Source organism: Salmo salar, chromosome 05 (genome assembly GCF_965601325.2).
Source record: "Salmo salar chromosome 05, fSalSal1, whole genome shotgun sequence".
NCBI classification, from domain to species: Eukaryota; Metazoa; Chordata; class Actinopteri; order Salmoniformes; family Salmonidae; genus Salmo; species Salmo salar.
In genome coordinates this window covers 74149225-74162500 of record NC_138295.1, presented here as the reverse complement: position 1 = coordinate 74162500, position 13276 = coordinate 74149225, and the positions used below count along the sequence as shown (strand labels likewise).

Below are 13276 nucleotides of genomic sequence, written 5' to 3'. Positions count from 1 at the left end.
GGAGAGGGTAAGAGAAGGTCAAGAAGGAGGGATAGGGTGGGAGAAGAGGAAGTGTGTAGAGACTCAGGGCAGGGGAAGGAGAAGAAGAGGATGATGAAAGACAGATGGACAAACGGAGGAAGATGGGATATAAGTATCAACAGCAGTATGTGAGGATGAGGTTGTTGTTGGTGATGTAGAGGATGATGAAGAAGATGATGACAGTTCTGGTGATAGATCGAAATCAGTGAAAGAGAGTTTCAAAAAGAAAGAACAGAGTAAAAAACAAGAGAAGATAAAAACAATGTAGAGAAAAGATTAGAAAATGGGGACAAGGGGAAAGCAAGAATAGAGAGAGAAGGGGAAAGAGAGAAAGTCGGATAAGATTCTGTCAAGTTAAAAGAGGGATGGAAAATAAGAGATGGACAGAATGGACAAATGAACAAAGGAGAGGGGTCACACCAGGAGAAAAGAAAGGGATGGGAGGAGGACATGTCTGTCCGACCAGGACTGAAAGTTTATGCTGTTATAAATCCCTAGGGCTCTTCACACTAACCATTCAATAGTAATGGGAGTCAATAGATCACTAGCCCCTAGCCGCCTTTCTTCATAAACCTTAGAGAGCTATCGGATATGCTATCTAGATCTCTTGTCACATAACTTTTCACTCTAGTCCTACAGTGAGTTTTGATCATACAGACTTGATACAAATACTATCAGATCCAGCCGTAAAACGTGTCATCAAATGGAGAGATATTATTGGAATACATCTTGCTTTGGCGTACAAGTGTTTTCCGTATGATCACATCTTAGGGCAGATAGAGTATATCTTACTCATAGTAATACTCAGGGTTAAAGGGTCGTACAGGTCCAAGAGCTCACAGTGTGTTTTCACCCCGTTATTAACTTTATACTTCCTGATTAAGAGGTTCTGGCCTGAATCATTTTTTCTGGTAATCCATGTTAATCTGCTCTAATCTGTTTGTGTTAGGTGTGTTAGAGTGTGAAACCCACTCTGGCTCTCTCTCCTGGTCTCCCTCTCTCACACTGTTCGTGATCCCTGAAATGTTAACACAGGACAGATTAACCAGTTAGTATGACTGCCGATCACTGTAATATGACTAGAATCTTCAAGTCAGTCTCAGTGGGAAGTATGGGTGCTGAGTGTACTGCAGGACTCCCTGAAAAATCATAATAAAAAAAAAGTTTAATAATATAGTACTAGTTTTACTAGTTCTGTATTAGCGGACTGATATAGCCGCCAGTAACGTGGGCAAAAACCTGCACCCCCAAACTACTTCCCGCGGCTATGTCCGGTGAAAAATGTTTCAGATTTGCAGGTATTGTTTACATAGGCCATTATATTCAAGTTTAATACCCAACACATTCTGTAGCAGTCAATAAACTGAAATCCATTGGCATAACAAATGGGCAATGAATCAACAATAAAAATGCTAAACACAAAATGACCTACTGTATGTTAAAAACCCAGTGCCATTTCACTATACCTGCATTTCGCTACAGGCACAATAACATCTTCTAAAAATGTGTATGCGACCAATAAAATGTGATTTTCCCTATAATCCTCAGTTACCAACAGCAACATTCTCTTTGTCATTTCAGTTGCAATTTTTGTATTTTTTAAAGGAAGGACTGGACAGTACAAGATATATAAACAACCATACAGAGCACATGAGGAAGTACATCATTCTTTTCTCCATGCCAAACTCTTAACAGCTTATTCAGTTCTAGGAACTACTAATTCTTAGCCTGAAATTTGGCACCAAATCGAAACTGCATCGTTGCCTCACTACAGAAGAAACAGAAGTCTATTTTTCTCCATCACTACAATGCAATCTTTCTACTGCTGTCTTTTGCTGACATTTATTTTCCTCCATCACAATCTTTCCTTCCTATCCTCTTTCGTATTTTTCCTCAGTCCTCTCCGATATGCTGAGACATTCATGTTGACCAAGCAATAACTTTGCACACATTGTTTGGTATTTTTGTCATCCCTGGTTTAACCCAAGTACTCTGCACTACTCCTCTCTCTAATACCCCTTTGTCAGAATGAGCAGTTGTGACCCTTACCTCTCCAGCCGGATGCTCCTCTCTCTCTCTTTATCCTCCTTTCCCACTCTCTCTCATGCTCCAGGACGAGTGTGAGTCCCCCGCCACACTCCTCCTTTTTCTGTCTTTCTTGGGAATTTGTGTCACAGACCCATCCCGAATCCATGTAATCCCTCTAAGTCCATCTGTTACTGTACTTTCTCCCATATCAGTCTCCCTCCCTCCCTCCATATTACCCCCCCTCCTTTCTTGACTAACCCCAACTCAACTTTCACCCACTCTTGGCACCATCCCATGTCATGTCATTACAGTGTTTGTGTTTGAATTGTTGCACTCATCATAATTTGTGTGGGGTTATATTTAGTGTAAGTATCCTAGCCGGACAGGTTATGCCCCCTGTGCAAAGCCAAATCCTGACATTTTCCTATTAATGTCTATAATTGTCTGGAGACAACACAGGGGACAGAGTGGGTTTACTTTATATAGTCACAATGTATTTACATTGGGTTATGTACAGCAAAACAAACAAGAAATTAGCAATGACAACATTGGTTTAGGCAAGGAAGGAGTATAAACAATATTGTGTGTGTATGCGTTTGAACTGAAAAGGGCTAAAAACTGTTAACCCCAGGCTTGAGATTTACAATAATGTAGAACAAGCTTCCCATCGCTGCCAAAACACTGAAAAACAGAGAGAGGGTAAGAGTTACTCTTTTAGAAGAATAGGAAAGGGAGCACAAAACATCAGCTGAAGTATTTAGTGGGTATTTAATAGGGACGGTCAAGGCCATGGGTCAAGATGGGGTCAAGTGGACACCAATACCCTGACCCTTAGACCAGGAGAACTGTGCCTGATAAACCTTTAGCCTTTACCCCAGTGTTAACAGGTCTGAAGAGAATTAGATAGTAAGTCATATGTGATGCTGGCTCCATCATACAGGCTTGCAATGAGCATAGTGGAGCTTCTGCCAAACATCTATACAGTTCCTTCTGATCTGTAAACATTGAAGGGGTAGCCTTGGGCTAGAGGATATTTTGTAACCAAATTCTCAGAATCACCTCACATCTTTTCTCACACAGTCATGTTTATGCTATTACAGATACCTTAATGCATACTTTAAAAATTATATTATGAGCTAAACATAAAAATAAAATACATTTTCCTTGTTACTAGCCTCTCATTGGCTAATAGATAGCATCAGCAATCCAGGGTTTATATACATCCTTGGTGAGTACTCCAGGCCTGTATTGACATAACACATACAGTAGTGTACTGGCCCCAGGGAACAGTAGTCACTGTGAAGATAAGAACAGCTACATCTCACAGGGAACTGCTCACTTAGACCTCCCTCCGGTGGTCAACTAACTTACCACAGGACAAATAAATAACAGAAAAACTGCATTTCCCAAAGCCTCCAGAAATGATTTCAAATGAAAAGTACTCACTTCAAACAGGACTCCTACTTCCTGATCAGGCGAGGGAGAGAATGACTGGTTGACGTAAATGAACTGTGAGGAGTGAGAGATTTTTTTTATTGTTTATTATCCATTTCACTTGCCAATAAAGGCCATTGTGTGTGTGTGTGTGTGTGTGTGTGTGTGTGTGTGTGTGTGAGAGAGAGAGTGAGCAATGAGAGTTTAGAATCATTGAACAAGCTGACGCACTACAGTCCCAGATGAAAGGCCACAGTGGGTGCATATCAAGGGGCCAGGATGCTTTCTCCAGTTCATACCTCAGTCACAGACAGAAGGGGTAGTCCAGACATGTCACAGGGGCTATAAAGCTGAAGCATCCGTTAAGAACGGTCAAACAGGGAAATGGTTCCAATCATTTTTCCACCATTCATTTCTCATAGGGGATTTTAGAAACACTTAAATGAAGGGCTGCGTTTCATGTACGCTTACCCTGGCATGACGCTTTGATAACCATGTCAATATCTCTGAGACAAGGTTACTTTTATCAATATATTCACCTCCATTTATTCTCAGATTCGAATATGCTAATTAGCATCAAAGTAGGCACCCTGCAAGACTTCAAATCCCTGCACGCTCCTGCATGTCATCTCTAGCTGGCACCTTCGCTAACATGTACATTTTAAGAAATGTTGCCAATTTATTAATTACAACATTTAGCTAACATTAGATGGTAAGAATCTCTGGATTAACTTTTGCCTCAATTCAGCATTTGTAGTTCTTTATAATAGCCCCATTAGCAGATAATTAGCATTTCATTTGTTGGGGGTAAATATAGGCGAATATATTGATAAAAGTCACCTTGTCCGAGAGAACTTTACACGGTTATCAAAACATCACACCAGAGTAAGCCTACACAAAACACAGCCTTTATTTTAAGAGTTTCTAAAATCCCCTATGGGAAAAATGAATGGTGGAAAAACAATTGGAACCATTTCCCTGTTTGACCGCTAGGTTTTATGGGTATAATGACTCATACCTTGATACTCTATAGGATTGTGCTAGGCTTTATTTGCTCCCACTGTAAAACGACACAGATGAACCATCATAGGTTAGTTCTAAATATATCTTTCCCTCATTGGTGCATATACCAGAGGTATACCAGAGGTATATGCACCACTTCCTCTAGAGTTAGGGAAGGAGACAAGAGACAACTATTGAGAAGCACACACACAATAACTCACCAGCTGTTCATTGGCCTCCATCTTGAGGAATCGAGAGATGAACTGAGAGAGTGATTGCACTGTCCTCCCTTTCTCTACCGACCATTTCTTTGTCTTCATGATGGGGGTGTCTCCTACTGCCTTCAACAACACATCAACTAGGGAGAGAAGGGAGAATGAGAGGGAGACAGAATACATGTATATTTTGCATAGCATAACAATAGACTGCTAGATTAAAGTTAATGCCCTGATCTGTGTTATCAAATCAAATTTTATTGGTCACATACACATGGTTAGCAGATGTTATTGCGAGTGTAGCGAAATGCTTGTGCTTCTGGATGGGCAATGACAGAGCGGCATAGGCAAGATGCAATAGATATTATAAAATACAGTATATACATATGAGATGAGTGATGCAAGATATGTAAACATAATTAAAGTGGCGTTATTAAAGCGACTAGTGATCGATGTATTAGCTACATAACCTAATTTTGCAACCTAAACTATCATAGGTTTCCAGCTATGTTATAGTCAGCTGGAAAAATAGGTAGATCTTGGACTGTGAAATCATTATAGCCATGACACAGGCCGTAACGTCTGAACATTGATTTTGGCATGTTTGATGCAGTAAGAAATAAAAAAAATGTCTCAGCCTTAAAAAAAAAAATGTGTATGAGGTAAACAGTTTGAAATGTAAGCTAAACGTTAACCATTCACCCAGCGCCCGCCCTACTTAAAATGTATGGACATTCCTGACCATCGATTCGCTGTTTACAAAATTGTTCAATTATATTGACTGAGACAACGGTCAATCGACCTCTTCCGGGTCACGTTGCTTGTAAACAGAAAGCACGATATCTTACTGTAAATGTAACTGTGAGTCAAACAGTCGCTCATAATTTACTTTTTTTCTTCTCGTCTGCCGTCCCCGAGTCTTCCGTAGGCTGTTGTGGGGTTGAAAGCTCATCTTTTTGCGTTTCTGTAGGAGACTCTGCGTTGTCAGACATCCTCAGCAGTCCTAATCATGAGTGTGTGCACTAGATTCTGACGCGCACTCGTTATGGGGAAAACGCTGCATGCTATTGGCCGAAACCAATGTCAATGCTTAATGCATCTCATTCGATTGGTGTATTGGATGTTGGGGCGTTTTAGTGTAATTTGTGAACAGTCGTCGTAGTAGAAAGTTGATCTCGTGGTTTTTCCATCTATTCGTGAATTGTTGAGGTGTGCAGTGCATGAAATTATCCCTGTCTTTGTTTAGCCAATATATTTTACAGCTTGATCTAGCAATCAATGTCTAATTCTATGACAGTCTCGGTATTTTATTTCACATGCTGAATGTTGGTTGTGTACTGTATGTGTAACCTTATTTACTCTAAAATGTTTCTAGATTTTGCTAATAAGGAGGGGGCGTCAACTTTCCGGCAGCTGTAGAAAGTTGAACCTTCAAGTTCAACCATTCCACACGTCGAACCCCCACTATCAACAGTACGTTTGATCCTTTAGCCTTTACCAACTTAATGCTTATTTACTGTCTTTTGATAGGCATTCCTGGACATGCATTCCGTTAAAATTGACATGCATTGAAAACATTACAGTGAAGTATCAAAATCTGCAATATCTATGTGTACAAGGTTGACATACGAATTCCCTATGACCATGCCCACTGTATACATACAAGTACAGCATGACATTGAAATAATTACATGCATTGAATCCCCTTGTTGTCTCCTCTGTGTCTTGAGTTGAATAAACACATGTTGAGAGTTGAGAACATGATTTTGCTGTCACAAATGTTTTCTGTCACATTCCTCTGAATCGGATCCATTGAGCACCCTTTTGATGTAGTACTTCTTCTAGTCTATTCTATTCTCTCCATTTTCTCACTACATATTGCTCTCTCAGTGGCAGGGATTGGCAGACTGTCAACAAAAGGCTCAGTACTCTTACTGTGTGACATGCAGGAGAAGTTCAGACCCAACATCTTCCAGTTCACCAACATCGTAAGCAACGCAGCCAGACTGCTACAGGTACACACACACACACACACACACACACACACACACACACACACACACACACACACACACACACACACACACACCTCATATTCATACAGCTCATTACAAGTTAAAGTTTGTTGCCACCCACATAGCAGCCAATACAAATTCAATGTGTCTCCCCCCCACCCCAGGCAGCCCGTGTTCTGGGCATCCCCCCCATAGTGACAGAGCAGTACCCTAAAGGCCTGGGTCCCACGGTGCCTGAGCTGGGGGCTGGAGACTTGACAGCCCACGCCAAGACCAAGTTCACCATGATGATAGAGCCAGTGGAGAAGGAGCTCAAAGCCCTTGGAGACCCCAAGATAGCCATCCTCTGTGGGATAGAGACACAGGCCTGCATCGCGGTGAGACCACAGGGTCAGATATGACTGGAATTGGTCCCTAAGCTCAGATCTGTGATCAGTTTTTCTCTACCCTAGCTGAATCTGGAGCCTTGGGAACAAGCCTTGGGAACAAGTTCATAATTAATTGAGTTTACTGTAAATAGGGCTCATCTATCTGTTCTTCTCCCACTAATTAGTGCACGACCTTTGACCTGCTGGAGAAGGGTATGGAGGTCCATATCGTGGCTGATGCCGTCTCGTCCAGAAGGTACTACTGTGTTCCCTACTATTTCTCTTCAATATGACAATACTGTTTTTCTTCAATAACATAATATGATGCTCACATTTTCACTGGTTAAACATTTCTGATGCTGAGAAATTCTTTTCCCTTCTCTATTTCTATCTCCAGTCAGACAGACCGGTTGTTTGCCCTGTCCCGGTTGAGGCAGAGTGGAGCCTTCCTGACCACCACAGAGGCCGTCCTACTACAGCTAGTGCAAGATGCCAAACACCCCAACTTTAGAGAGGTACTGTACCATGTGACCTCCACCTTTCAGAATACACACACCGCCTATTGTCTTATCAGTTAGTGTTGTGATTACACAATGCCACTCAGCCTGTTACATGGTAATTACATAGGTTATTTCACAAGTCGTTACTCTTGTATAAGCCTATGTAATGTAAATAGTATCCAGCAGTGGATGAATCTGGAATGTTCATGTGATCATGTTTACTTCCACAGATCCAGAAGCTGTTGGTCCAGCCGTCCCCCGACACAGCCCTGCTAGCCTTCTTCAGCTCTCTGTAGAGAAGACAAGCTCCTTCCTGTTGTCTGTGAATGCATCTGAAACACTGTGTGAACACAAGTACGGAAATAAACCCATGCTGCTGTTTTCCATGCTGACTGCTGAATGTTGATCATCTTTGAAATGGGGGGGATGGAGAAGGGAGCGTATATAGGAGCCCTTTGATGACATCATATTACTGTTGTGAGTTTTGCTTTGCTCTGTGTATGCTGGTAGGCTTACATCTTTCCTACTCCAAATCACATTTTATTTGTCACTTGCTTGGTAAAGAACAGGTGTAGACCAACAGTGAAATGGTTTCTTAAGGGCCCTTCCCAACAATGCAGAGAGAAAAAAAATAGAAATAGTAGAACAATAATAACAAAAGGTAATAATACATAATGAGTAATAATAACTTGGCTATATACACAGGGTACCAGTACTGATCGATGGTGCATCGGTACTGTTTGCCGTACGGTAGCAGAGAGAACAGTCTGACTTCGGAGGCTGGAGTCTTTGACCATATTTAGGGCTTTCCTCTGACACTTCCACTCCACCTTCTACAGTCCACAGGGGAGAGATGAGACAGAGGACTAGGTAAAAGTTCATAAATGATCCTATAGACACTGAAATATGGTCACTTTTGTATTTTCACTCTTACCCCACGGAATGAAGGTATGGTAATCTAATCCTAGAACTGTGGCAACTTCCTCAAGCAGACAAGGGTTGTAGACAACCCTTCAGAGGAGGAGGAACAGAATCTGTGATGTCACAGAGGGGGAGGAGTGGATGACCTCATTCAGGGGCAGACTGAAAGGGAGGGGAAGAAAGAGTGAGAAAAAGGAAGCAGTCTGCTATAGATTTTTTTTCTCCACACTGAAACTTTCAAAAAGAGAAAAGACGATAAGAGACCCGGTGAGGATCAACCGATTGGGAATGAGAGCGAGAGATAAAGAAATAGGGAGGAATAACACTAACCTGACACTGAGTGTACTGCACAACTGATGAGAACATCAAATATTACGTGTTTGAGGCCTTGAGGCCTTCATTGACCAAGGAGGGAGAGGTAAGTCAATCACTCTTACTCGTAACTAAACAGAAAACTATGAACAAACACTTGAAGTCAGTCTCTATTGTGAGTGTTATAGTTCCATTGAAACACAACATGTGAAATGTAAACAACACCATCTAAAACTGCAGTGCTGATGACAGTAGTGCATTACTGTGGTGAGTCTTACTGTAATGTTGTTCTATAGAACTGTTGTTATACATGTTATATTCTACAGCAGGTGGGCACTTCTGGTCCTGGAGGGTTGCAGTGTGTGCAGGCTTTTATTCCAACCCTCAGAGCCCTGACAGAGAGAGAGAGAGAGAGAGAGCATGTCTTCTAACTTGGACTCCAGTCTAACCAGCATAGACTGGCTCCCCCAGCTGGGAATCAGCTCACTGCGATCAGGAAGAGAGAGAGGAGGAGAAGAGGGGGAGAGAAAGAAAGAGAGAGGGAGGGAGAGAAGTGATCTTCCTCCACCCATCCCTGCCCCCTTTCCTTCCTCTGGATCCAAAGCCAAGCCCCCTCACAGCTATGCCACCCTCATTGCCATGGCAATAGGCACAGCCCCCGGGAGGAAGTTGAGTTTGAATGACATCTACATGTGGATCAGTGACATGTTCCCCTATTACAACAGATCTGGCAGGGGATGGAAGGTGCAGTAATCAGAAATACTCCAAACACTCCATGTGCAAACTGTCCAAAGTCGATTATCCGAAATGATAGTGTTACTGCAATACATGTTCATGCTGATTTTGCCTCCCAGAACTCCATCCGCCATAACCTGTCCCTCAATAAATGCTTCCGGAAGGTTCCTCGACCCCAAAGTGACCCTGGGAAGGTGAGTCATTCTAAAAACATTCCAGTGGCCAGTGCACTCAGTGATCCACTGTTTTCTGTGAAATATGATACATAGGCTAGAAATAGATAAAAGTATCATATTTCAAAATCTACTGAATATATTACAGTTTCATACTTTTTGGTACTTTTGTAGTAATACTTATAAATTGTGAGAACCCTCCACCTCTTGTGTTTCCAGGGTTCCTATTGGATGATGGACGGCCCCTCAGAGCCCAATCCGCTGAGAGGAACCAAGCGTCCGTATCCAGCTGAAGAGGAGGAGGGGTCCATCCAGGTCCCCAATGTCTCAGTGATGCAGGCAGAGAAACAGCATTCACCACAGACAGACCATTATAGGCCTTTAGCATCTCCACAGACAGACCATTATACGCCTTTAGCATCTCCACAGACAGACCATTATACGCCTTTAGCATCGCCACAGACAGACCATTATACGCCTTTAGCATCTCCACAGACAGACCATTATAGGCCTTTAGCATCTCCACAGACAGACCATTATACGCCTTTAGCATCTCCACAGACAGACCATTATAGGCCTTTAGCATCTCCACAGACAGACCATTATAGGCCTTTAGCATCTCCACAGACAGACCATTATAGGCCTTTAGCATCTCCACAGACAGACCATTATACGCCTTTAGCATCTCCACAGACAGACCATTATACGCCTTTAGCATCTCCACAGACAGACTATTATACGCCTTTAGCATCTCCACAGGAACCTAGTCAACAACTATCCCCCCCACCATGCAAGGTAGAGTAAGTTCAGTCCCAACAAATGTATCCAGTAGATTGATAAAGATCATGGGTTTTACAACCAAATAACAAGCTGTTGTTGTCTATCACCTTGGTTCCACAGCAACGGCCACCCTATATGCAGTCCCCTGTCTCCTCTCTCCCTGTCCCCCATGAGACTGTCACCCCATCTACTACCTCTGCTACTCTCCCTTCTCTTTCTGTCCCTTACTCTCTCCCCTCTCTTTCTGTCCCTTACTCTCTCCCCTCTCTTTCTGTCCCTCACTCTCTCCCCTCTCTTTCTGTCCCTCACTCTCTCCCCTCTCTTTCTGTCCCTCACTCTCTCCCCTCTCTTTCTGTCCCTCACTCTCTCCCCTCTCTTTCTGTCCCTCACTCTCTCCCCTCTCTTTCTGTCCCTCACTCTCTCCCCTCTCTTTCTGTCCCTCACTCTCTCCCCTCTCTTTCTGTCACTCATTCTCTCCCCTCTCTTTCTACCTCTCACTCTACTGTCTCCTCTTCTGTCTCCTCTCAAACTCTCCCTTCTTCTGTTCCCGCTCTCTCTGTTCCCTCTCTTTCTGTCCCATCTCTTTCTGTTGCCCCCACCTACGCCTCGTCTCACTCCTGTGATCCCCTTCTCCGTTTCTCCTTCTCTGATCTGAACCTGCCAGACCTCTACACCTCCTTCCAGTCCCTCTGCAGAAGCGTCAGGGAGAGAGTGGCCTCGCAATGTACGTTCTCTCTCACTTTCTAAATGACTGTTTTTTATACATATCTGTATGTGCTGTCAGAGAATCTGTGTATGTGAATGTTTAACTCTCTCTCTCTCTCTCTCTCTCTCTCTGTAGCGGACGTGGGTCCCTTATTTGTGTTGACCAATGACAGTACCCCACTGCACACCCCAACCCTCCCCCCTTTCTCCCCTCACATTGTACCCTCTGTAGCGCCCGGGCCTCCTCCTGAGGCAGACAGACTGTCTCACAGCAGTGGTGATTATAACAACTCAACACCTGAACACCTTAGCACTTCAAAAACCTATTCATCTGTGGCTGTAGGCTTGTCACTGCACTGTGTGAATATGATACAGTAACTAACTCTTTGACAACCTATACCACCTCTCTCTCTGTTTGTCTCTGCAGTGGTGCCAGCAGACTGGTTCAGTACTACAGACACTCTGAAGGAGAGCTTTAGGGTCGCCAGCAGTCTGGACTGGGCCAACATTGACCTCACTAGCCACCCAGGTCACTTAACAAACTACATGATAATTATAGATCAATGCTACCCATTGTTTCTATTGACAAGAATAGTTATCACATTGACAATCTTCCTCTTTCTCCCTGCTATTTGTTTTTTCCCCCCTCCCTCTATCCTCCAGACCTCCTGGAGAGCATGCGCCAGGCCGAGCTCTGTGATTGGGCGCTGGAGCCGACGCTCTTCACTTCGCTCTGTGATTCGTTGAACCGTTTCTTCACTCAGAAGGGCCTAATTGGCTCGTCCTCCGGTAACAACTCCCCATTGGCCCACGGTGCCCCTCAATCTCTGCTCCTCCCACCCCTTACTCACAACACCCCCACCCTGGCCAGCCTGACCCACCCCTCTCCCCTGGCCTACCCCCCGCCTACCCCTTCCAGCAGTGGGCAGCCTCCCAGGAGGCCCCTCCACCCCCAAACTCAGGGTGTACAGAGGCCCCACCTGACCCAACCTGGAGCTCCTCAGACCAATGGTGAGACCTCAGCCACGGTCACAAGACACTTTTCTAAACTATTGACAGGATTTTAGCTCTACAACTTCCAGGACACAGTAGTGGTGTTTTGGCAAGCGTTTTCATTGCAAAGCCTTTTTACAAAAAGTTATATTTAGTACCAGTGTAAAGCTTTGATTTGCTCAATGGTGCATGTTGGGATTATTTAGTCAAATATACTATCACTCTGATGTAATCAAATGGCTTCCTCTCCTTACCTTCATTGGCCTCATTACCACTAATGTAACAGGGAAAGAGCTGGGTTGGGTTGGTAAGGTGGAAAGTCCACCCCAGTCACATCATGATGTCACATAGTGAAGGAGAAGAGGAAACAGGAAGTGATAATAGGGAAGTGAATATTAAACTGCTTTGAAAGGGACTTGAGTTGCACTCCTTGTAATAGTTTGAGGTCTGTGCAGTAGTTTCCTAGTCAACAGTGCTTATGATAGTATCTTTTCTCCACTCTCTCACACAGCTGGGGTCCAACTTCAACCTAAACCCCGTCCCCCTATGAAACATCTCCATAACAACAGCGAGGAGATCCAAGATGACTTTGACTGGGACTCTCTGATCGCCTGACAGAGTGGATTCTGTTTGCCCCACGATTCCATTCAGGAAGTCTACTGGATCAGTGCTGCCCGCTGGCACAGATCTAGGATCAGCTTACTCTCCCCAAAACAAACCTGTACCACTGGGAGGAAACATGCAAAACTGAACATAGATCAATATCTAGGGGAAACTTCCTCCTACTCCAAGGGGGCTCCCACACAAAACACTACACCCTATGTTCAGCTGCCTCACCACACACTACTCTTCACAGTGAGGATGGTCATTGGTACATTATGATTGAATGCAGTATTGCTATAGTGAAATGGTTGAAAGTTTTTTGGTTCCTACTTATTTTCTGCAATTGTATCCCTATCTGGAAGTCTTCACAGAAGCTTCTGGACATGCATATATCCTCCAACTGACAGAGGAGACTTCATATGTTAATAAAATACTAGAAAATTAATCCTTGTCCCAGTTTTTCCATCCAAC

At 43.6% G+C, this 13276-nt stretch overlaps 4 protein-coding genes across 9 annotated transcripts in view; 2 read left to right on the top strand and 2 right to left on the bottom strand.

Annotated features, from left to right (window-relative positions):
- The window catches only part of LOC106605820 (germ cell-specific gene 1-like protein), a 7538-nt gene extending 5303 nt beyond the window's left edge, over positions 1 to 2235 (bottom strand). The window contains exon 1 of the mRNA XM_082975543.1: positions 1 to 2235. This exon is cut by the window's left edge and continues 214 nt beyond it. The gene's annotated coding sequence lies outside the window, so the exon portion shown is untranslated.
- A 277-nt stretch (positions 2236 to 2512) lies between these two features.
- LOC106605822 (ubiquitin-like protein ATG12) lies at positions 2513 to 5746 on the bottom strand. 2 transcript variants are annotated; one of them, XM_014201784.3, is made up of 4 exons: positions 5590 to 5746; positions 4707 to 4843; positions 3496 to 3558; positions 2513 to 2730 (listed from the first exon to the last, which is right to left on the bottom strand). In XM_014201784.3, exons 1-4 carry the CDS (start codon positions 5690 to 5692, stop codon positions 2671 to 2673), a joined length of 363 nt encoding a protein of 120 aa, XP_014057259.1. In that variant the 5' UTR covers positions 5693 to 5746; the 3' UTR covers positions 2513 to 2670. The 2 variants fall into 2 exon arrangements, with proteins under 2 accessions (XP_014057259.1, XP_014057260.1); XM_014201785.2 differs by having other exon boundaries at positions 5549 to 5704.
- LOC145879566 (isochorismatase domain-containing protein 2-like) lies at positions 5540 to 7975 on the top strand. Of its 2 annotated transcripts, none has more exons than XM_082975541.1 (7): positions 5540 to 5561; positions 6076 to 6173; positions 6591 to 6715; positions 6880 to 7092; positions 7269 to 7339; positions 7481 to 7598; positions 7814 to 7975. In XM_082975541.1, coding segments are annotated over exons 2-7 (594 nt in total). In that variant the 5' UTR covers positions 5540 to 5561; positions 6076 to 6172; the 3' UTR covers positions 7880 to 7975. The 2 variants fall into 2 exon arrangements, with proteins under 2 accessions (XP_082831667.1, XP_082831666.1); XM_082975540.1 differs by lacking the exon at positions 5540 to 5561 and adding an exon at positions 5771 to 5909.
- A 649-nt stretch (positions 7976 to 8624) lies between these two features.
- On the top strand, positions 8625 to 13250 carry LOC145879565 (forkhead box protein J2-like). 4 transcript variants are annotated; one of them, XM_082975538.1, is made up of 9 exons: positions 8625 to 8922; positions 9143 to 9560; positions 9671 to 9745; positions 9944 to 10519; positions 10625 to 11228; positions 11442 to 11486; positions 11637 to 11738; positions 11873 to 12220; positions 12714 to 13250. In XM_082975538.1, the coding sequence occupies exons 2-9, from the start codon at positions 9237 to 9239 to the stop codon at positions 12815 to 12817; spliced, it is 2178 nt and encodes a 725-aa protein (XP_082831664.1). In that variant the 5' UTR covers positions 8625 to 8922; positions 9143 to 9236; the 3' UTR covers positions 12818 to 13250. The 4 variants fall into 4 exon arrangements, with proteins under 4 accessions (XP_082831664.1, XP_082831662.1, XP_082831663.1 ...); XM_082975536.1 differs by having other exon boundaries at positions 11346 to 11486; XM_082975537.1 differs by having other exon boundaries at positions 8646 to 8922; positions 9146 to 9560; positions 11346 to 11486.
- The last annotated feature ends 26 nt before the right edge of the window (positions 13251 to 13276 follow it).

Excerpts from the sequence above, each read along its gene's own strand:
- LOC145879566 (XM_082975541.1), top strand. Across the intron at positions 7,093-7,268 it reads AGACACAGGCCTGCATCGCG|TGCACGACCTTTGACCTGCT; the intron begins GTGAGACCACAG and ends CCCACTAATTAG. Across the intron at positions 7,340-7,480 it reads GATGCCGTCTCGTCCAGAAG|TCAGACAGACCGGTTGTTTG; the intron begins GTACTACTGTGT and ends TTCTATCTCCAG.
- LOC145879565 (XM_082975536.1), top strand. The coding sequence starts at position 9,237 with ATGTCTTCTAACTTGGACTCCAGTCTAACCAGCATAGACTGGCTCCCC. Across the intron at positions 11,229-11,345 it reads GGAGAGAGTGGCCTCGCAAT|CGGACGTGGGTCCCTTATTT; the intron begins GTACGTTCTCTC and ends CTCTCTCTGTAG. Across the intron at positions 11,487-11,636 it reads CAGACTGTCTCACAGCAGTG|TGGTGCCAGCAGACTGGTTC; the intron begins GTGATTATAACA and ends TTGTCTCTGCAG.
- LOC106605822 (XM_014201784.3), bottom strand. The coding sequence starts at position 5,692 with ATGTCTGACAACGCAGAGTCTCCTACAGAAACGCAAAAAGATGAGCTT. Across the intron at positions 4,844-5,589 it reads GGCAGACGAGAAGAAAAAAA|TTGATGTGTTGTTGAAGGCA; the intron begins GTAAATTATGAG and ends TTCTCTCCCTAG. Across the intron at positions 3,559-4,706 it reads TGGAGGCCAATGAACAGCTG|TTCATTTACGTCAACCAGTC; the intron begins GTGAGTTATTGT and ends CACTCCTCACAG.